This window comes from Gorilla gorilla, chromosome 6, assembly GCF_029281585.2.
Source record: "Gorilla gorilla gorilla isolate KB3781 chromosome 6, NHGRI_mGorGor1-v2.1_pri, whole genome shotgun sequence".
Classification (NCBI taxonomy): domain Eukaryota; kingdom Metazoa; phylum Chordata; class Mammalia; order Primates; family Hominidae; genus Gorilla; species Gorilla gorilla.
Window position 1 is genome coordinate 146,317,592 of NC_073230.2, and position 23,969 is coordinate 146,341,560.

Below are 23,969 nucleotides of genomic sequence, written 5' to 3' on the forward strand. Positions count from 1 at the left end.
TCCTTCCTTCCTTCTTTTTTCTTTCTTTTTCTCTCTCTCTTTCTTTTCCTTCCTTCCTTCTTTTTTCTTTCTTTTTTCTTTCTTCTTTCTCTTTTTATTTCTTTCCTCTCTTCCTTCCTTCTTTTTTCTGTCTTTCTTTTCTTTCTTTCTTCTTTCTTTCTTTTTCTTTTTCTTTCCTTCCTCCTTCCTTTCTTCCTTCCTTTTTTGTCTCTTTTTCTTTCTTTCTTCTTTCTTTTTCTTTTTCTTTCTTTCCTCTCTCCTTCCTTCCTTCCTCTCTCTCTTTCTTTTCTTTTTCTTCTTTTCTTTGCTTTTTTTTCCATTTTACTACCTAGCAACTAATCTCAAGAATTGGGATATTGTATTTTTCAAGGAATCTGGGGTAGGAATAATCATACACTATAGGAAAAGAAACAATTATAAAGTATCAATTACTGTAAAGGTTATAAGAACTTCTGGAGCTTCTTTCCTTCTATATTGTAAAAATGTTATTTCCCTCATTAAAACATCTATTATTTTAGTGGAAGGAATCCTGGACCTTAGCTACTTTTCCTCAATCTAATGAAAGACTGCCATCTACAAGAGACAAAGACGTTTGGATAATAAGTTAATTTTCTAATTTTCTATGTGAATAGTATAAAATAATATTTTTTAAAGTCAAGTTTATATTCATAACTTAAGAAAATTTAAAAGTTTGACAACACTAAGCATTGACAAAATAAAGGAGTAATGGAAACTTCCATACTTCATCAATGAGGATGTAAATTTTATATGACAAATTTGCAAGAATTTCCTTGCTTCAGAATCTCAAGGGCCTGTCTTGTAATTCTTTCCTTAGAGTTTTCCACAGGTGCTTACTGCATCTTTTCTCACTCTACACATACATTTGCAGTGCCATAGCATCCACAAGATTATAATGCCCAAGCTTCAGGGCCATGTGCTTACACCCTGGACCTGTTACTAAGCCCTTTTCTAATAAATAGGGCTTAGATATATGGACCTGAGCAGTAACTCCTAGGTGGAATATGCATATTTTCCATAACCCAAGAGGCCTACCATGTCTTTCTCTTTTTTTTTTTTTTGTGACAGCAGATGCAAGATGAAATAATTTGTTTCACTTTAGAATGATGGATATCCTGGCAGACCCCTTACTATTGGATCTTTAAAAACTTCACTGAAATTGCAGTTCCTTGAATTTTCATAGGGTATATCTCCAACTTTCTGGAATATAAGTGTCTTAGCAGGTTTCCCACATGCTAGCCACCTCCTGTTCATCCTGCCTAGTTTCCTCAATATTACTGATATGAAAGATTGGCTTGATATTCTATGGGATGTCCAGAGAGTCCAAATCTCCTTCAGACTATGACAGAGAATGGGAGAATTTATATAGTCCTGCAGCAAAACTATAAATGAATAGTATGTGTTCCACAAATCTAAACTCTTTCTAATTTGTTTCCTAATTGGAATCAAAAAGAACACTTTTGTCAAATCAATGGCTGCCTGCAATGTACATGTGGCCTCATTCATCTGCTCTACAATGACCCTAGGTATGGCACTGCAGCTTCAATTTGGACTTCTTGCAATCTTCTACAAAAATTGTTCAAAGTCCTTTTATTTTGCAGCAGGGAGTGGGGCAGACTGTCAAAATAAAGAGAGGCACGAACCACTACCACATCCTTCAGGATTACAATGGTGGCAATACTCTTTATGATGCTCTTTGAGAATATAACTCTGGTTTTGATCAGCTGTGTTGATGGTGGTGGAGGGCAGTTTCAGAGGTTTCCTATGATAGTGTTTACTTGAGCCCAAGAATTCATTGCAGGGATTACTCCAACTGCTAAGGATATCCATTTTAACTGTCTACTGTGGGACTCAGAAAATGAACTCTGGGTGGGTCTGCAGATGCAATGGTGCATCTGTGACCCAGACTTTATCCAGGGCACCAGTTTTTACTTGTTCCTATAAGCCCCAACTCAAGCAAGGGGCCATGATGATGGTCACCCTTTTAAGTGCCCATAGATCCAATGGAGGAAAAACTAAAGGGATCATCCTGGTCTTTTCTTGCCACAGTGTTGCAAAGTATTTCCTTCAAGTGAGTCGAGTGGCCTGAACATGTTTTCAGTCATTGGATTCCAAATATAAAAATTAGCTCAGATTTAGGAACTGAACCAGGAATCATAACTATTTTGAGGGACAAGTGCCCCCAGCTCTTCCATTCATAACTTTTCCTGGTTGAGGACATTCAGTGTCTCTGATATCACCTGGCTTACCTTACAACTTTGCTGCTAAGCACACCAGGTTCCATTAACCATTTCCTAAATTCTCTGAAGGTAGAGTCCAGTTGGTTTCCCCTTGGGCTTTCCTCATCATTAGGTAATTGCATCCTCCTGGCTGTTGGCTTCTAAGCATGAGCAGTCACTGAATTTTGCAGTGAAGCTGGTTCCTCTTACCAGTGCATTCATGATGGCCTTGGTGAATGGCACGTCCCATGGGCCCAAAGAGTAACATGATCCTCTGTGGCTTGTCTGGTCTCACATATCATACTGATTTCAGCTTCATACTTCTCTAAGCTTCTCACTAGTTTTCTTTATTATCTGTCTTGAAAACTCTGACATTTTTCCTTCACTCATTGTGAACTGAATCCTTGCTTTCTACAGGATTCTAAGAGCCACTCTAACAGTGAGTTTGGTTCCTGGGATTCTTGCCAGGATGTTAAATCCTTTGTCCCAAGAAAGTTTCCGCAAGTCATTGAAATCTTGCTTATCCAGTATCACATCATGTTCCTTTTAGCAGAGTATCTGAGCAGTACATTTTCTCAGCCACCACAGAGGCACAGCACCATATAAAGACCGTGGTTTCAATTTATACACTGTATCCCATGCTTGCCAGGCAAAATGCAGGATGCACAGTTAAGTTTACATTTTAGGTAATGAATAATTTTTTTAATTTTATTATTATTATTATACTTTAAGTTTTAGGGTACACGTGCACAATGTGCAGGTTTGTTACATATGTATACATGTGCCATGTTGGTGTGCTGCACCCATTAACTCGTCATTTAGCATTAGGTATATCTCCTAATGCTATCCCTCTCCCCTCCCCCGACCCCACAACTGTCCCTGCAGTGTGATGTTCCCCTTCCTGTGTCCATGTGTTCTCATTGTTCAATTCCCACCTATGAGTGAGAACATGCAGTGTTTGGTTTTTTGTCCTTGCGATAGTTTGCTGAGAATGATGGTTTCCAGTTTCATCCATGTCCCTAAAAAGGACACGAACTCATCATTTTTTATGGCTGCATAGTATTCCATGGTGTATATGTGCCACATTTTCTTAATCAGTGTATCGTTGTTGGACATTTGGGTTGGTTCCAAGTCTTTGCTATTGTGAATGGTGCCACAATAAACATACGTGTGCATGTGTCTTTATAGCAGCATGATTTATAATCCTTTGGGTATATACCCAGTAATGGGATGGCTGGGTCAAATGGTATTTCTAGTTCTAGATCCCTGAGGAATCGCCACACTGACTTCCACAATGGTTGAACTAGTTTACAGTCCCACCAACAGTGTAAAAGTGTTCCTATTTCTCCACATCCTCTCCAGCACCTGTTGTTTCCTGACTTTTTAATGATCGCCATTCTAACTGGTGTGAGATGGTATCTCATTGTGGTTTTGATGTGCATTTCTCTGATGGCCAGTGATGGTGAGCATTTTTTCATGTGTCTTTTGGCTGCATAAATGTCTTCTTTTGAGAAGTGTCTGTTCATATCCTTTGCCCACTTTTTGATGGGGTTGTTTGTTTTTTTCTTGTAAATTTGTTTGAGTTCATTGTAGATTCTGGATATTAGCCCTTTGTCAGATGAGTAGGTTGCGAATATTTTCTCCCATTTTGTAGGTTTCCTGTTCACTCTGATGGTAGTTTCTTTTGCTGTGCAGTAGCTCTTTAGTTTAATTAGATCCCATTTGTCAATTTTGTCTTTTGTTGCCATCGCTTTTGGTGTTTTAGACATGAAGTCCTTGCCCATGCCTATGTCCTGAATGGTATTGCCTAGGTTTTCTTCTAGGGTTTTTATGGTTTTAGGTCTAACATGTAAGTCTTTAATCCATCTTGAATTAATTTTTGTATAAGGCGTAAGGAAGGGATCCAGTTTCAGCTTTCTACATATGGCTAGCCAGCATCATCCTGATACCAAAGCCGGGCAGAGACACAACCAAAAAAGAGAATTTTAGACCAATATCCTTGATGAACATTGATGCAAAAATCCTCAACAAAATACTGGCAAACCGAATCCAGCAGCACATCAAAAAGCTTATCCACCATGATCAAGTGGGCTTCATCCCTGGGATGCAAGGCTGGTTCAACATACACAAATCAATAAATGTAATCCAGCATATAAACAGAACCAAAGACAAAAATCACATGATTATCTCAATAGATGCAGAAAAGGCCTTTGACAAAATTCAGCAACCCTTCATGCTAAAAACACTCAATAAATTAGGTATTGATGGGATGTATCTCAAAATAATAAGAGCTATCTATGACAAACCCACAGCCAATATCATACTGAACGGGCAAAAACTGGAAGCATTCCCTTTGAAAACTGGCACAAGACACGGATGCCCTCTCTCACCACTCATATTCAACATAGTGTTGGAAGTTCTGGCCAGGGCAATTAGGCAGGAGAAGGAAATAAAGAGTATTCAAACAGGAAAAGAGGAAGTCAAATTGTCCCTGTTTCTAGATGACATGATTGTATATCTAGAAAACCCCATTGTCTCAGCCCAAAATCTCCTTAAGCTGATAAGCAACTTCAACAAAGTCTCAGGATACAAAATCAATGTGCAAAAATCACAAGCATTCTTACACACCAACAACAGACAAACAGAGAGCCAAATCATGAGTGAACTCCCATTCACAATTGCTTCAAAGAGAATAAAATACCTAGGAATCCAACTTACAAGGGATATGAAGGCCCTCTTCAAGGAGAACTACAAACCACTGCTCAAGGAAATAAAAGAGGATACAAACAAATGGAAGAACATTCCATGCTCATGGGTAGGAAGAATCAATATCATGAAAATGGCCATACTGCCCAAGGTAATTTATAGATTCAATGCCATCCCCATCAAGCTACCAATAACTTTCTTCACAGAATTGGAAAAAACTACTTCAAAGTTCATATGGAACCAAAAAAGAGCTCGCGTTGCCAAGTCAATCCTAAGCCAAAAGAACAAAGCCGGAGGCATCACGCTACCTGACTTCAAACTATACTACAAGCCTACAGTAATCAAAACAGCATGGTACTGGTACCAAAACAGAGCTATAGATCAATAGAACAGAACAGAGACCTCAGAAATAATGCCGCATATCTACAACCATCTCATCTTTGACAAACCTGAGAAAAACAAGCAATGGGGAAAGGATTCCCTATTTAATAAATGGTGCTGGGAAAACTCAATGAGTAATTTTTTAGTATAAATATGTTCCACGTAACAATGAGGACATACTTATACTAAAACAGCCATTCGTTATTTATCTGACACTGAAATTCAACTGGGCATCTTGTATTTTATTTGCTAAACCTGGCACCTTACATGTCCTAGAATTCTGTGCTAAAACTCCACAAGTATATTCCCTAAGTGTACACCTTAACTAAGCTTTTAAAAAGTGATTACAAGCTTCTATTGGATGAACAGCTTCAGACAATGGTATATATTTTAGGACCATTGAATCCTGTGGCGATTCACCCATTGTAGTGCCTGTTGTTTTTTGGTGAGAATTGTGTCCGTTTTTTGAGGCAATATTAGAAGCATTGTCAATAAACCAGGAATTCTATGGGCCCTTGAATAGTGAGGGTAGCAGAGAAGATAAATTCATATTTAAGACGTGAATCATTGTGAACAGGGATGACTTGGCTGGATCTCGCAGAATGTCCCGCTCCAATCCGAGTTGGCTGCATACTTCAGGGCCATTGAATATATGTGTACACGGGGAATATTTTGGAAGAATATGCATAAAAATGTTAACATTACCTCAAGAAAATATTGAGGAGTTATTAGCTTTTTCCTAATATACTTTCATTTTGATAGATCCATTAAAAAGAAATGAATAAAAAAAGAGAAAGAAACAAGGGCAGAACTTCCACTAAGAATCTAATTTTCATTTATAATTTGTAGGTAGTTTTTCTTTATCTTGTTTCCCTAGTCTACAATCCTTGAATTAACCTAATAAAACAAATACTCATTGTTATTTTATTGTAAAATAATTCATGATTTTTGCTTTATCATTGAAGTGAAGACAATTCCTTTATATTTAAAAACTAGAACATAAACATGTTTATAACAAAGTAAACTAGAACATAAACATGTTTATAACAAAGTACAAACAAAAAGTACAACAGAAAATATAATATGGCAAAATTCATAGCTGCTATTAATGTATGCATGCATTAAGGCATATTAATGTGGAAGTTACTGCACAGATACAATTGAAGGTTGATATTTGTACATATTACCTACTTAAGGGCATTGGAAGATTCATTTTCTTATTCTGTGTTTTATAGCTGTTATTCAACCTAATAATTTATACGTGACTAGCAGAATGGAGTCCAGTGGTCTTGATTTAAATATGGCTAATTACTATAGTATATATTTATATAGCTTTGAGTTTATATAATTTTTGTTTCACATAACGGTGGGTGGAAAAGCAACTAAGATGTTATTATTGATACAATTCCTACGTTCTTCTGTTGTGAGTGCCTTCGGACATGTTACGTAACCTCTCTGCATGTTAGTTTTCTTAACTATAAAATGAAGCTTTTATTAGCCCTCATATCTCAGAATTGTTGTTAGAATTAAAGAGATAATCCACAATAAATACTTATAACAGAATTTTGAACCTAGTAGGCACTCAATAAAGTTATTATTATTATTGTTTTCAAAGCATTCTACATTTTTGAAATTTATTATAGAATTTGATTTATAGGAAAGGAAAAGTATTTTTAAATATTATTATTTACTATTATTAATGTCCACCCACCAGAAGTTGTCACATCTGCAAATGTGCATAATATATAATTGTAAGTAACTTTCTATGTATTAAAAATGTTGAACATGAGAAATGTTCAACTGAGAATTAAGAATTGAGAATTAAGCAATTAGATGGTAAAGTGTAAGAAGTGTCAGATGGGGATTGGGTTATGAAATCTATCCTGAACAGAGATTTTAACATACCTTTTTAGAGCACAAAATTGTTGACAACTAAATCAATATATAACACAGAATAATGAGTATAAAGGAAGCTGGCTAAAGAATTGGAAGTCTGTAATCCCAGCACTTTCGGAGGCCGAAGCAGGTGGATCACTTGAGGTCAGGAGTTCAAGAGCAGCCTGGCCAACATGGCAAAACTCCATCTCTACAAAAGTACAAAACTTAGCCAGGTATGGTGGCACACACCTGTAATCCCAGCTACTCAGGAGGCTGAGGCAGGATAATCGCTTGAACTCTGGAGGCGGAGGTTGCAGTGAGCTGAGATTGTGCCATTGTACTCCAACCTGAGTGACAGAGGGAAACTCCGTCTCAAAAAAAAAAAAAAAAAAAAAGAATTGGAACAAAACACTATGGTTAATCTAGTGCAAAGAGGACAGAGGAACCAACGGCACTATGGAGAAAAGAAAGTGGTATATTTGGGGCCTGGCATGGAAGACAGGCTAGTGTTTGGGAAAAAAAGGCAGGCCCCTGTCTGAAAACGTAGTGAATAGGACCACTACAGTGTGCAATTGACATAGATGCATTACACCTCTCTAGTCTTGCCTATGCTTGTGGCCTTCATTAGAACAGGGCTCTTAATTAATGGGTACCTGAAGTGAATTTGGGGCACATGACTTAAGCAGGGAGGAAAAACATGCTTATTTTCACTCATCTCTAACTAAACTGAGATTCAACATTTTCTTCCATTGCAAATGTGGATAATAAACCACGACGATATTTTTGTTTTTTTCATACCTAGAAGTTGCAGATTATCTTGTTACAGTTTTCACAAATACATATAAAAGTATCATCTGTATGTATCACTACTTTCAGTAATTCTAGACCCTGTCATTTCATGTGTTAATAATAAAGCAAAATATTTCCTTATCAAAAATTTGTTTTCTTAATATGGTGACAACTCTATTTCAATGTCATTGAAATAATTTATAATCCAATATAATTTATCTCTAGCATTTAAAAACACTATTCTGTGAAGGGGTATGTAGGTTTCTCCAGACTGCCAAAGCGGGTCATGGAGCAAAAACTTCTCAGAACTCATACGTTACAATTAGCAGTTTGGTTTTAGCAACTCCCACCCCTCTCTCTATCAAATTAGTTCTCCAAAAGTCTCCATTGAGCTCCAGCTATTAATTAGTATTATGTATCTCTAGGATTCTTAGGTAAATGGTTCCTATTGTTGTATGTGGACAAGATTAATAATTTTTACATCCCCTTTTTCTGTTTTTCTTTACTCTCTCTTTTGTCCATTTTCATTCCATTAAAATAAATTCCCTATCTCAGCACACAACTGAAGATGAAGGAGATAAATTCAAGTAGTTAGGGAAGATTCAGAACAGCTTATATCTGGAAGTAGGGAGCTCCACAAAGGGATGAAAGTTGCCAAAAGGAAGGAAAAGAAAGGTAGGTTAGGAGGGAGGAGACGGAGTTTCAGACAGTACTGTAGGAGTAAGACGAGCAGAGCAGACAGAACCCAGAACCTAGAAGATAGAGGAGGAGTAGCCAGAGGTTGCCCAGAAGCTGATATCAAGGAAGTCCAACAAGAAGTAAAATGTAACCCAGAGGACATGGCAGCAGGTATTCTAAGATCAGTCAAAAATACAGCAGAGATATACCTTAAAACCTGGAGATAAAATTTGCATCACATAAGTCTGTCCAGAGCTGGTAAGGGATTCAGAACAAACCTGGCCCTGAGTTGATGATGGTACCTGAGGGGAGGGGAATTAAAAGAAAAAACAGAGTCCAGTCTTATAAGGATTAGAATACTGGGCTGAGTTTGAACCAGGGAGTAGGAGGTTGCAGTGAGCCGAGATCGTGCCTCTGCACTCTAGCCTGGCGACACAGCACACAGCAAAACTCCGTCTCAAAAAAAAAAAAAAAAAAAAAAAAAAAAAAAAAAGAATACTGGGCTGAATATAAGAAAGTTAATTAAAGACAGAGTAGAAAAGGGTAATAAGCTGGAAACTCTCTCAGGTACAACACATGACCCTAATTCTTATACCTGGGGCACAATGTGAGCATGACAGAAGTAAGACTGGCTTGATGCTGAATTTTCCATTAAATCAGATCATTTTAAATAACTGAGGAAAGGATGGTTCACAAAGCTTACACTGTGACTGAGTCTTCTAGTCTGGGTGACCTGATTTATGTTAATGGGAATGGAGGTATATGGAAGCAGGACACCAGGAAGTTTATGACAACTTGTCAGCTCTCGAAATCGGCTTTATTCTCTGAGTAGTATCCACTTTGTATGACATTAGGCCCCCAATGCATGAAGCAAAATGTGTTATTAAGTCAGATCTCCTTGAATCACAAAGAAAATAGTATGGCAACAGTGATGGAAGCAGAGAAAAAAGCAATAATCGAGTGAGAAAATAATTGGGTGGCCAGAGGCAAAATCTATGACAGATCCAAATGGCCTTCATTATTTCTCAGTTGGAAAATTCCAATAACTTCCTAAATTGCCTTCCCATCTTAAGTGCTTCACTATTCAAATTTATATTATAAGCCACTTCCAGGTGACAGACTAAAATTCTTCAAGTGTAAACACTGTCACTCACTTCAGTCTTAGTAGAAATACTAATAACTCTTCATTGCCTAATAAGCTCCTTTTCTTTGCATTCACATTTCTGTACAGGACAGACATTGACTCATGTGTGTACTTCCCACTATTTTATTGTTCAATATTTTAATATTGAATATTTAAAATAATTTAATTTTTAATATGTTAATACTTCATTTTTAATATTTCATTTTTATTTCTACAAGTGTGCCTTCTTTGAATAACTGCCCTACTTAATCCATTTCTGTCTGATTCCAATGGGCTGCTGATTGGTTTGGCTCTGTGTCCCCACCCAAATATCACCTTTATTGTAATAATCCCCACGTATTGTGGGAGGGACATGGTGGGAGGTAATTGAATCATGGGGGTGGGTTTTCCCATGCTGTTCTCATGAGAGTGAATAAGTCTCATGAGAGCTGATGGTTTCATAAAAGGGAGTTCCCCTGCACATGCTCTCTTGCCTTCTGCCATGTAAGATGTGCCTTTGCTTCTCCTTTGCCTTCTGCCATGATTGTGAGGCCTCCCTAGCCATGTGGTGCGAGTCCATTAAACGCCTTTCCTTTATGAATTACCCAGTCTCGGGTATGTCTTTATTAGCAGCGTGAGAAACAGACCAATACAGCTGGAAATCTGAAGACCATCAAGTTTTGACAACAGGGGTGCCACACAGTCCAAGTTAGGCCAACCAGAGTTGCTTTCTCAGGAGGAATATCCCAAGAATGCAAAGACACACAGGGACCAAAATTGATTGGAACTGAGTCATGTGAGAAATTCTTGAGATGCTGAGATGCTCAAAGTACGTGTGTCTTTTATCTTTCTCAATGTTCCTGATCTTCTATCCCTCCTTCCGCCCTCTACTCAATTCTGTGAGCCACCTAATATCCTTTTAGGAAAATTCTTTATACACACACACACACACACACACACACACACAAACTTCAGTTTGAGAATAGTTTCTATTGCTTGCAGTCAAAAAATGCTGAATGCAAAAGCAAAAAGGTGGAGAATGGAATTAATTATTGAGTTAATATGTCATGAAAAAGCCATAGGACTGATATTAATATTTTAAGCTGAGAAATTAAGAGACTATTGATATATAGTGGAGAGCCGGTAAATAACGTTATTGACTGGACTGCCTGGGATACTAAGGATGAAATTCTTCTGAACTAGTAGTTGTTGCAATAAATGGATAAATTAAACTGAGAAAATGATGTGCTCAATGTTAAAATTTTCAACTTGAGGCATGGGCTGAAATCTAGAGCCTTCCTGTCACCATGCCCTATGCCTTTCTTTTGACAGCTGTCATAGGATGGAGGTTGATGAAAACCAAACTCAGAAATGAATCATGTCGCTCGCTAAATTTGTTAAGGTGAATTGACACATATCTTACATGAATCTTGAGGATAATTATGGGATATAAGCTGTTTAGGAGTTTTTTTAGTAAGGATTTTAGGAACCAGAAAACCTGAACCACCAAACCTCTCATCAACATTCCTACTTTGCGTCCCTTGCACGAGGAAGGAGTGTCTCCTCTCACAAGAAAAATAAAATGATTCCTCTAGCACCCAAACCTCAATGGGGCCTCATTTCTCATTGCTCTGATGATCTCTTCCTCCTTTTTTCCTTTGCTTTCTTTACTTCATTCACCGGCTCCTTGTTATTCCTGGAATTTGCTAGAAACTTCCATCTCACAGCTTTTGCACTCACTGCCCTCATGGCTCTCTCTGCTTGAAATGTTCTTTTCCCCAGCTAACCGCATGAGTTGCTCCCTTGCCTCCCCCAGGCTTTTGATCACTGGCATTTGCCTGCTTCAGGAGGCCTTGCCTGGTTACTGCATTCAAAATTCCAACCCTTGCCTAAAACTATGCATTACTTTTCACTGCTTTCTTTCTATTGTATTTACCACCATCCAACATACATTTTACTTTTTTGTATACTTTGTTCCAAACCTTGTCCTCTGATTAACTATACCTCCCAAGATTCACTTTCTTGTGTAGTCACCTCTCCTAAAATCTAGGCTGGACCTGGGACTAGATTTAATTATTAAAATGTGGCAGAAATAGTGTGGGGTCAGTTCCTGGCCTAAACCTGAGGAAGGCTTGGTGGCTTCCAATTGTGTGCTTTGGAGAGTTCTATTCTGCCACATAAAATGGTTGGTTACCCTGGCAGATAGACCATGGAGAGAGAGATGATGCCATGTGGGAAGAGACTACATGGAGAAAGAAAGAGACCTAGCCATTCAGTATCCCATCCGAGTCCAATTTTCAACTATTTCCACGAAGTTAGACATGTGATGGAGACCTCCCAGCCCCTCAAGCTGACATTTCATAAAGCAAAAGAACCACCACAAGAAGTCTGGTCAAACCACTGGGAGAATCAGGGAGTAATAAGATGATTACTGTTTTAAACCATTAGGTGGTTTGTTATGCAGCAGTAGATAAACAAAGCATTACTGTCTTCTGTGTCCCCCACAGAAATGTAAATTCCATGAACATGGATTTTTGTCAATTTTGTTCTTTCCTGCATTCCCAGAATCTATAAAGTGCTGAGCATTTAATAAACATGTTGACTAAAGGAAAGCATGGATTAGTTAATGAATTTAAACTAGTAATAGTAGTCTATGGGGTGAAATGCATAATCAGAATTTGGAAAAGGAAATATACCCAAAGAGATTTTCAGGAATTAATCACCATAATCTATATAATTAACATAGAATTGTGTTTGTTCAAGTAGATTTTGGACAATGACATTTCTAAGAGGATGGAATCTTATTTGGGATATATTATAGTTTCTTGATAAGGATGAATTCACCAGAAAGTCTGAATTCAATTTTCCACCTCTAGTCAAGTTTCCTCATTTGATTAATGAAAACCGAACCCAAATATTGCTAAAAAAGTACCTTAGATGGCCAGAGAGATTTAACCTTAATATAAAGGGAAGGCAGTCAAAGATTTCAGGCATGCTAGGTAAGAGCAATTATTCACATCTTGCCTATTCTTCTCTTGAGTACACCTCAGAATCTCTCCCTTCATCTCTGCTATGAGACAATAGAGTGATGATTCTCTAAATAAATCAGAATTTCCATTATTGGTTATTCTCTTTTGGTCTGGAAAGCTTGAAATCTAGAATGCTAGAAATTCAACTGAAGTTTCCATCAAAATAAGCTCTTTTATCCTAGCTGGAAGTGGAGAAACTCTGCTAATCAGGCCAGGAGGGGGCAATTAAGTCTGAGTTGATGCGGGCTTGCTAATCTTAAAAGCACACCACATGAGGAAGGATTTCTTTTTCTTGGTGGGCATGGTACTTCACTTTTACCCTAGACACAGAAAACATCAATGTTTTGATTCCATGTCACAATCTAATTCATCAGCTCCCTCAACATACCTCCAGATATTATAAAGTTTTACAGCATTTACAGCAGCATGCTGCTACGACTTAAGTTGGAAAGAATAAATATTCTAGATGGATTGGTAAGATAATGTGCAAATGGCAGGAGTTAAATCTTGCAAAAATAAAGAAGCGTGTTACAAATGAAGACTGTTTCACAATAGTCAACAGAACTTCATATTTATTTGGTTGGTGCAAAAGCAATTGCGGGTTTTGGTATTTCTTTTTTAAGTAATGGCAAAAGTAACATGCCCAAAGTGAAGAGTCATAGTAATTTGCTCTCCAGGACAAACATTATGATTCTGTTATAGATCTTTGATGCTTTCTTCCCCTAGATGAATACTGAAACCTCTTCATAAATTCTAAATATTTTGCTAGTAGGTCTTTTCTCATATACTTATGGCTACCCTTTTCAAAGAGCATTTTTGAAGTATGCTAATTTATGATTATGCATCTTCCTCATCTAATCTTCCTTAACTGTCATGAGGATCTTCATCCCCGTGCTGACCACAAGGTAAATCTAGGAGTATATCTGGTACTATACTCAGATGTAATATAAAGTTTGTAGGATTAGGTGTTAAAGAAGTATCTTCCTGCAATTCAGTTCCTTTAAATGGAAAAGTTTCATTTGTATATTCAAAGTTTGTGCTATCATTCACAATACCAGCCACCATAGTAAATTTTCCTGGGTACAATGAGTGGGGACTTGTGAAGATATCCCCTTAAAAATGAAGAACAAATTATGGACTTTACAAACCCTAACAATGGAAAGAAAGTACATTATCTCATAGGCCCCCTTGGATTTTGGAGGGAACATATGCAGTATTTGGGGTCTTAATTGCCCTACTTACCTGTATCTGAAAAGCTACACATTTGAATGAGTCCCAAATCAGAAGCAGGCACTCCAGTTGGTAAAAGTAGATTTTCCTCTTGTCTTGTGTGACCTGGAAGATCCAATGATTCTGGAAAGCTTGGAATCTAGAATGCTGGAAGTTCAACTGAAGTTTCCATCAAAATCAGCTCTTTTATCCTAGCAGGAAGTGGAGCAACTCTGCTAATCAGGCCAGGAGGGGGCAATTAACTCTAAGTTGATGTGGGCTTGCTAATCTTAAATGCACACCACATGAGGAAGGATTTCTTTTCCTTGGTAGGCATGGTACTTCACTTTTACCAAAAGCCCCCAAAAAAGATAACTAGCAGAATATTTTAGAGTTTCAAAGTAAATCACACTCCTATGTCAGTCACAGTCCTAGCAGGTAATAGATGGCATGTTCAAATAAAGAGTTTAATCAAAGGGCTATTTATAAATGTGATGCCCAGAAACTGCAGTAACCAGGAGTGCTATTTACTTCTTCTGTGCACAAAGAAGTGTAAGGAGGGAGAGGATACTAGAAATACAATCAGGGTGAGAGGGAGAGAGAGAGACAGAGAAGAGAAGGGGAGGGGAAGAGAAGGGAAGGGAAGGGAGGGGAAGGGAAGGGAGGGGAGGGGAGAGGAGAGAAGAGAAGAAGAGAGACTCTTCCCGATAGGTACCAAGAACTTAATCAAGAGATACAGCTATGGAACCAAAGTTCTCTTCCCTCCGTTCTTCTGTTCCCTTGTGATACTCTTCATTGGCTAGAGCCAACTGGCAGTAGAGAGAAAGGGGGGCCCTTGATGAAATTCACCTGGGTCAGGGGACATGGAAGCAGAATGTAGATAGTGCAGAGTGGACCTGTATGGGCAGATAGAAGGCATTTAACACCACCTCTCTAGTAACTATTCTCTTTTTGATGAATAACTCCAGATTGCTTTTAAGTCTAGAAACTGAATTACTATCCATAGGACATCAGATAACCATGTGATCTGACTTGGCCAGCATGATTTTGGCATATATGAGCTCTCTGGCCATATTTAGGGTATGTCTAGCAACACCCATCCACTAGAAGAAATAAATAACATGTTTATATCTGGTCACAAGCAGACTTAGAAGGTTTAATAAGGGGAATGATCAATTCCTGCTGGACTGCTGTTCTCCTCTCTCTCACTTCTATGGCCCCTTTGGGGATTCCTTCTGCCCAATGGACAAGGAAAGAAAAACTCTAGGTTCTTGCCCACATAACTTGGTCTCACTAAGGATGATTCTGTAAAGCAGTGGAAAAGAAAAGTCCTTCCACTGGGCAGAGGTTGTACCAGTATATTTCTTTCCTTAAAGGAAAGGTGTCCTGAAATCAGTATCTACACCAATTCTTGCCTAGGAGATAAAGTCTGACTAAATGTCAACTGTCTGTAAGAAAAAACAACTCAAGTATAGATTTTGATCCATATGTAGATCATAAATCAAATTTAATGGATTGTAACCAACTTTAAGAAAATGAAATACGAGAGGAAAAATGTCAGTGTACATAGTACGTAGTATTAAAAATATTATTTTCCAAAACTTGTATTTCATTAATTATTTATGCGTGTGTGTGTGTGTGTGTGTGTGTGTGTGTGTGTGTGTGTGTGTGTGTGTGTATGTCTGCATGTGTATGTTGTAGGGATGCTGCCTGTCAATGCCAAATTCAATTTTACATGATGGTAGAAAATGTTGTAAAGAAACAACCTTAAACTTTAAGTAAATCAGCTTAGCTATACTAAATAAATGTTGTATGCTGCTAACATATATAACTGCATCTTTTTCATATCTTTACTCTTAAAATGCCCCTTTTATCCTCCACCAAATCCAGTCCATCCTTCAAGGGAAATATCAACCCTGAATTCTTTATGAATTCTCTAACTACTCCAGCCCAGTGATTTCTTTGAAATTCTTGGGTCTTGTCCAATCTTAATAATTACTAACCTTATATTTCTATTATTTTACATTACAAACGCTTTCTTTTTATTTAAAAAAAATCTTTGTATATTCAGGATCTACAAATAAATGAGTTTGGGAGCTAGGAATTCTAAATTTTATTTGTTTTCTTCCCAGAGTGCCTAACATCACATTATGAAGATAATTGTAATTAACTGAATATGTTGATCATACCACTGAAATAATTAATAAACAGAAGGACTGGTCAGGCCCTTTAGTATTTTTAACTTTATCTTACTTTTTAATGCTATAATATTATAATGTATCTAGCCTTATAGATAGGTATTTTTCAAAATAGGGTGTACTATTACAAGATAATTTTCATAGGGAAGTTTCTCCATTTTGTAGGTTACATATGGACCTTCTATCTCTACGATATTTAAAAAATGTTCATTTTTCAATGGTATGGCTTTAAAACAAAAATGCTAATTTACAAACAATGATGGTACATTTTTCTATTTGAGAAATTTTATTATGATAACTAATAATAATTTGTATTTGTTCTCAAAATGATCAAAGCTTAGTAGTGCTCCTTCATATCGCTTCAACATGTGAAATACAAGTGAGATAAAATGTAGGTTGAAAAAGGCAGAGATTCCTCATAATACCAGTGGTTGCTGATTTAGAAATAACAGACAATGCTTGAATATATCTGACAAGTCCAAGGATATGGACAGCAAAGATTATTTTTTCTAAAAGGCCGGGAAAAAATGTTTGCTTAATCCTGAAATTTAATTGTATATTTCTTTATAAAAGTCACCATGTGATACTCTCCAATAGCTCAGAGAGTAGTATAGACTTTATTCCATCTTCATTAACAGACAAAATTTAAAAGATACATTCTTTTTTTGTATGTTGCTGAAGGGTCTTGTTGCTAGTTTTGTTCTCCCTCAAATTGAGTTCAGGGTTATATCCTGGTGCAGTATTCATTCAATCCTATGATCCATGAGGAACACATGAGAAAATATTTACAACCACAACTGCCGCGATAACGAAAAATAATAACCTGATATTCATGGTGACAGGAATAAGTCTTCAAGAGCAGCTTAATTTACATTTATCATGTTCTTTAAAAAATAGTGTGGTACCTTTTTTTTTTTAACAGAAAGATTATCAGGCAAAAATGACTACCTTAAAAGCATGCAACTTTTAGGATTTAGAAGTCTAAAATTCATGTCATTCATTGCAAATATTTCAATCTGTTGATTATTCACAGTAAGGGATGCGTTCATGTAATTATCCAAGAATCTCATAAACAAAGATACTTGAAGCTTTGCCCTATATTTGATGGATCTGACAATCAAATAATCAAAAAAGGGAAAAAATTATTCTCTGTGATTATTTATCTTATGTAACATCTGTATCTCCACTAAGAGCAAGTTGAATGTGTGGATAGAATCTCTATATGTTCTCTAAGTCATCCCAGGAGTTGAGGGATAGGATGGTCAAGATTTTTCATGTTTTCACTCTCTAATAAGGTATAATATGGCTTCCATGCACATTTTCAAAGAACAAAAGAAAATATGAAGTGATAATCTACATATAAACCTCTTTAGCCAACCCCATGAGTAACTTAATACAATCATTGTAATGGATACATGGGTAAGAAATACATCAATGTTCTGCCTGTTATGGTTTTGTTCTTTTTTTAAAAAATCGCTTTACAAAAATTAAATGTTGGGAGCTAATTCTTTATTTTTCTTTTTAAATAATAATAGTTTTTAAAGTAGCTCTGCTTTTCTCATTCGTACTGAAATGCTTATGAATTACATTATTTTACTTGTGACCCCAACAGGATGAAGCTTTTTTACTTTCCTTTTGTTTCTCTGCTTAGAAGAACAAAGGATTGGGAAGAACAGAAACAGTAAAGGACAGGTGAGTTTCTAAGGGTAAGACATGTTTTCCTCTGATTAAAAATGCACCATATCTTTTATTTCTGGTAGAATTAGAGTCTGCAAATTTTGAAGCAGGCATTCCTCGCTGGATGCTTAGAATAACATTATGCCCTTGTCTTCTTATATTAATGTATTCCAAGGCTCTTATCACTGTTTAAAAAGTAGTTTGAATGCTTTGATATTCCATATCCAAGGATATTGATCTGCCTTATTATTTTTGGAGAGGTTAATGAAAAGAAACTCTCTTTGCTTCACCCTATTAGAAAACCCCATGATTCAATGTAGATAAAGTTCTAATTTTTATATTTGGAAACTATTTTTAAATAATTCAATTTGCAAAAGACAGTATTTTCTGTTTCCTTTTTCAGTGCTTCCTATAGCCTATTTACCTCTGTTCTTCATAAGGAAATTGTAGAATAATTAATTTAAGACTTTCAGAATTATGGAGCCAATAGATGTTACAGAATCTGTATCTCTTATTCTTAAAGAAGTATCTGTCTCCTCAATGGAAAAGAACTATAGCCTTTTCTTTCTCAATAAGATTTCTCACGGTCAAGTATAATTATTCAATCTTTTTCATATCCACATCTTCCCATCCACCCAATTTAGGAGAAATTCTCTTTAAAAATATTTAGAGCTTTAAACTCTGGTTGAGTGCCACTTCTACTAAGTTAACAAGATGTTAATATGTCATTCCAGGAATGTATGAAGTCAAAATGTCTATCCAAGATCCTCTTCTTCACAACCTATATATAGGAGAATATGACAGCATTCATATATCCTGAATAAATTAGAAAGTCTATCAGAGAACAAGTGTGAGGGATACCAACTCTGAGCTGAATAAGGACACTTTCTCATCAGGGAAGACTTGTTTTTGCCTGCGTCTTGGTAAAGTTGCTTTTTACCCTCTCAATTATTGGACGGAAAGTCTGTCTTCCCCCTAAGGCCATTTAAAGGAACACAGATGACTTCTTTACATTTTCCTTCCCTTCTTCAAGGCTTAATGAACTTTAGGGTGAAGTTTATAAAGCCCGGAACAGAGAGCTTGCTCAAGAACACTGTGAAGTGCCCGACGACGATCTATTTTTTCCTATTTGTGAGAATCAGAGATTTGGAGAGCTTGTCCTTTAGCATTTATGTTTCAACACTTCAGTGTGACTTAACAAGATGTTTAAAGCTGAGACTGGGGTAGAATAATTCTTGAGACTTAAGGGACGTTGAATTTCACACTCTATATAAGGGAGCTTAGCATACCAATCTTTGCTTTAGGGGAGAATCAGGGAGCTATTCTAGGGTTTGCTAAGTATCATAGTTGACACAGCAGAGAAATCTTTCACTTTTGGCTTCCTGCCATGCCCTGTGAATAAAGGAGTATGCCAGTTACTTATAGGACTGTTTTTCCCTTGGGAGATTTAGTTCTAGTTCACCTTAACTCATTACTGATTCATGGGCTGCTGTTTTTGGCTAAATGTGTTAGAGGAGCAATGTTAGCTGAGAGGCTATCAAAATTTGCAACAGGCTCTTCCATCATCCCATCGCTTTGGAACTTTGCTGTCAAAAAATCCACTCAAGACACTGCCTTTCTTTTTTCTCTTCCATCTGTCCCCATGAGTACTTTTTCCAATTAAGGTCAGCTTGTAAAAGGACTACATTTATTATTCATGTTTCTATCATTTGCACTTTACTAGGCACTCTTTTTATTAAGCACCAGTCCACAAAATGCCTGGAAGTTCATCCTTTTTTTCTATTCCCCACTGACAGTTGGCTTTGATGTAGAGGGGAGAAATGGATCTGCTCAACATTTCTAGCTCAAGTAGAGTCTTAGGCTAGATGGCAAAAGTAGTTTAGCTGCTAAGACCCTTTGGCTGCATCGTTAGACCAGCATGTAATTATATATTTTATACGTAGCCCAGGGTAGACTGAAATCATCATTTCCTAAAACGGACTTAGCAATTATCTTGGTAGATAGGTGTTTGTTTATTGAGTCTTATCACTTTAGAATTAAAAAGCATGTCAAGAGAAATACTTTAAAGGTAATCCCAGAGAATTTTCTATTATTCCCTGAATAATAGGAGAACAGATTTGTTTACTTAAAAGTTGTGCTTAGAGGCCAAGAGATAACGAAGTTGTACAGATAGCCTTTGGCACTCATGGCATGTAACAAAGTGAAAATTTTTGGTTTATGGAAACTAAGCCCAAACTACCATTTTGCACATCATTACAGTGATCCTGATTTGGACTGGTGCTCGCCCAAATATATCCACTATAAGAGCATTTTCCTGCTCCACTAAACCCTAGACTATTGTGAAATTTTTGTTGAATTCATTAGTACCAATTTAACCTATTAATTACTGATAGAAAATACAAAAAAAAAAAAAACAACTGTGTGACCTTTGTGCCCAAGAGCGACTTAGCTAGTTTGTATGACAATTTCTCTGTGCTAATAAGTTGACTGGGGAAGTATAAATGACTAAAGGAGTAGGATTACAAAATCACATTATTGAACACAAAAACAACTTTTTTTCAGCATCACCTTGATTTATTTTCCTAGTATTTTTTTCCTCAGATGGAAAAATAATTTCATCAAGAAAACAAATGCTTCTGCCAAAGTGAAAGAATTTTATGTCTTAATGCTTTTCTTTAAAAAAAAAAAAAAGTCAACATTGAACTAGGACATGCTCTGCTTCCCCACCCCCATTTTGCTGACTACATTTTAAAAAATCTATTGGCAGAAAACAAGATATTTTCTTCAAATAGAGTGATTATGTTTTATTGCTATTTTGTTTAGTATATATTTTTCTCAATTGGGAAAAAAATCTAGGTGAAAAAAATTACCTAACAAGAGTAGTTTACATAGTCATAACATTTAAATTGCTGCCCAAAAAATGTAAAAAAAATTTAATGTAAAATGTCACATAACTTCAAAAAACTTACCTCAATTGTCTATCATTTATCATGTACTATAAGTCAACTTCCTAAATAAGATTACAGTCCTTTATTATAAGCCCCTACTGGTACTATAGTATACATTTAAAAAACGCTACTACAAAAATTTTCTTTTATTTTTGTTTTTGCTTATTGTGTACTTAGCTATAGATAATTTTTGAATACAAAGCCTACGGTACATATAAATGCAATAGTTAACTGATCCTGTTTGCTGATGTTCTTTTTATGTTCCACAGGTGACATCTTTTAATCCAGCATCTTCTCCTGTTTCTTGCCTTCCTTTTTCTTCTTCTTAGATTCTGCTGTGATTACAAAAAAGAGAGACAGAAAGAGAGAAAGAGAAAAATGTCAAGTTACTAAATTGCACGGAAGAAATAGCCACATTTCTTATAATTGACCAGATTGATACACAAGTTGTTCGCTCTTGGTAGTTCTCTCGGTAAATTGAGAAAACACTATGTGTATGTGCATGTGTGCGTGTGTCTGTCTGTCTGTCTGCTTTTGCCAAAAGAGTGCCTGTGAGAGTGGGCAGGAGGAACATAGCCTGCTTCTGTGTTAATTCTATAAATGCCTTTTATCTTACTGGTTGCCTTTGTTTGATAGGCAAGATATTGACTTCGGGTCCTGCTTAGAAAATGGAAATACAGCAGACATCTCTTAGTAAATTACCCAGGTCACTGCTCAATGGAAAGCTACGAGAGCTCTGCTTAGCACCTCATTTCCCCCATTCCCTTTCCGTAGGACTCTTCGGTAGTATATTTTCTGAGCAAACAATTCCAAAGTGGTTCCACTCCAGGTTGGCCCTCTGCTTATATATTTGGCCAGCTATCTATGTAGAAAGAACCGGCTATAAACCATATGTACTCTCTCTGGAGCTTTGCCTACAGGAACTCCTAGTTTGGGATAAAACAAATGGAATGTGTCAACATAGGCTGTAGGAAAGTAAAACACTGAGGATTTCAATCAAAAGACTCCATTCTTTCCATTCAACCATCTTTCCACTTCTCTTTTCCTAACAGGAGAATGCAATATAGAATAGAACACATCTAATTTGGCTCCGAAGACAAAAATGGTCAGAGTCACTGGGTTAGCAAGTGAGGGGATATTGCTAAATATTTCTGAGCCACTTCTCCAATTTGGTCCATAGTAGTGGCAGAAATATACTGGTTGAGTACAGGCTCTGGAGTCAGACTGCTGAAGTTTAAATCCTGGCCACATCAATAAGTTACTGTGAGACACTGAGAAAGTTAATTAATGTATTTGTTTCTTAGATTACTCATCTTTAAATAGGCATATGAAAAGTACCATAGCATATGATAGTAACCATATGGTTTATATCCAAATTAAACCTGTTCTATAAAATCTACTGAGAACAGAACATGATACAATAGCATGTGCTCAATTAAGGTTAGCATTTATCATTAGTGTGATAATAGAGCAAGAACAAGAGATCATTACCCGGTATAATTAAAATCCTTAATCATTATCAAGGCATATTGATTGAGCAGGTCAATGAATGTGCTAAGCAACATAGGGTCACTGGGACAAAAACAATGACCAACAGGGATGAGGTCATTGTTCACTGGAGCATACAGCCTGTGTCCAAGAGGACCATAAGACTTATGACGAAGGAAGATACGATATGATGCCAACTAGAAATATTGTATATTTCTCAGCTCATACTTAAGTAGAGCTGGAAACTTTTCCATTTCTATATACTATCTTCATGACCTCTTCAAGTAGGTTCCAAAGTCCATTACACACTAGTAGTATTTCTGTTCAATGTAATTGTCCTAATCTTCCTTTACTCAAACTTCAAGGGTACACTATATGCAATTGGGTCAGCAGTTTCTAAACCCAGGCTAAATTGTTGTCCATAATCGTATTCATTCCATTCATGACTTCCCAAGTTTGCCCCATTTCTATACTAAGAAATTTAACCTTTCACGCTCTGTATTTTTGTTTGTTTTCTCAAATATCTTTCTTTCACCCTATGAGAGGTGTAATGACCAGAATTTCCAAGTGAAAGATACCTTTTAGATCAAAGGAGACATTATGTGTAATTTCTGAAAAATTATTCAGTGTCTGAAAATGTAATAATTCCCAATTTTTGGTCAACATTTTAGGCAACAGCTGTATATTAGGATGGTATCTTCAGAGAACAATGTAGGATTTCAACTGAGACCTAACTCTGGTTTTCCCTGTCTCAGTTTCCTCATGTCCCTTCCTGGAAAACCCTCAGGAACTTGTTATCTTCTAGGTCTCCAGTAGAGTGGACATCTAAGTAGCAATTTTCATATTTTGGCTAACATGTTCCTATTTCATACATAAGTCTGAGCAGATGACATACTAATCAGGTTTTTGTATAAAAGTTTCATAAAACTTAAAATTATTCTGAACATCGGACACTATTTGATCTGTTAATGTAAGGTTGTCCATTTCAAAGAACACTTTGGGAATAGGAATCTGTCACCAAATTCTTCTTGGTAAAGGCAAGAGCACATTCTTAGGTAACCCTGAACCTGACATTGGTGTTTTATTCCTTAGTTGACAACTTGCTAAATACCAGGAAATCAACAATTTGCTTATTAAATTTGTACAATGTCAATCAACTTATTCTTCTGACACAAGTGGCAAGTAATCATGGTACTGTCCGGACACGCTGCAGAACTTGAGTCCACTCTGGGCTCAATCTAAAGAGAAAAATGAAGAGTCTTCAGTAAAAAGTAGTGGAAGGAGGGAAGAATTCATATTTGCAATAAGGTCAGTTTAGTTTTTTACATAACAAAGTGTTCAAATTTTTGTGAAAAAAAATCAGGTCAGTAATATTGCTTCCAATCGAAAGCAGTTTTTTGTGACTTTTATGTACATTCAACTGACAGGCTAAATGAGCTTTGTCACTGCTTATCTCTGTGGCCTCAAAAACTTATTAACAACCTCTCAATCTTTACCTAGTGTACATGATGGGTTTTAAATAGTATCACAAAATCTATGACCTAGAAAGAACGTGGTCCAACTCCCTTACGTAATAGATGAAGGAACTGAAACATTCACATTGCCCCTCTTTACTTCCATCTTCATAC

At 36.6% G+C, this 23,969-nt stretch overlaps 1 protein-coding gene across 4 annotated transcripts in view; it reads right to left on the bottom strand.

Moving 5' to 3' along the window:
• Positions 1–20,457: 20,457 nt before the first annotated feature.
• The window catches only part of PTN (pleiotrophin), a 116,120-nt gene continuing 112,608 nt past the window's right edge, over positions 20,458–23,969 (bottom strand). For 2 of the 4 annotated variants that reach the window (XM_004046283.4, XM_019031692.4), the window contains exon 5: positions 20,458–21,188. In XM_004046283.4, the coding sequence (XP_004046331.1) occupies positions 21,133–21,188 (56 nt within the window). In that variant the 3' untranslated portion in view covers positions 20,458–21,132. The remainder of the gene's footprint in view (positions 21,189–23,969) is intronic. The other 2 variants (XM_019031693.4, XM_055347191.2) reach the window with 1 other exon arrangement.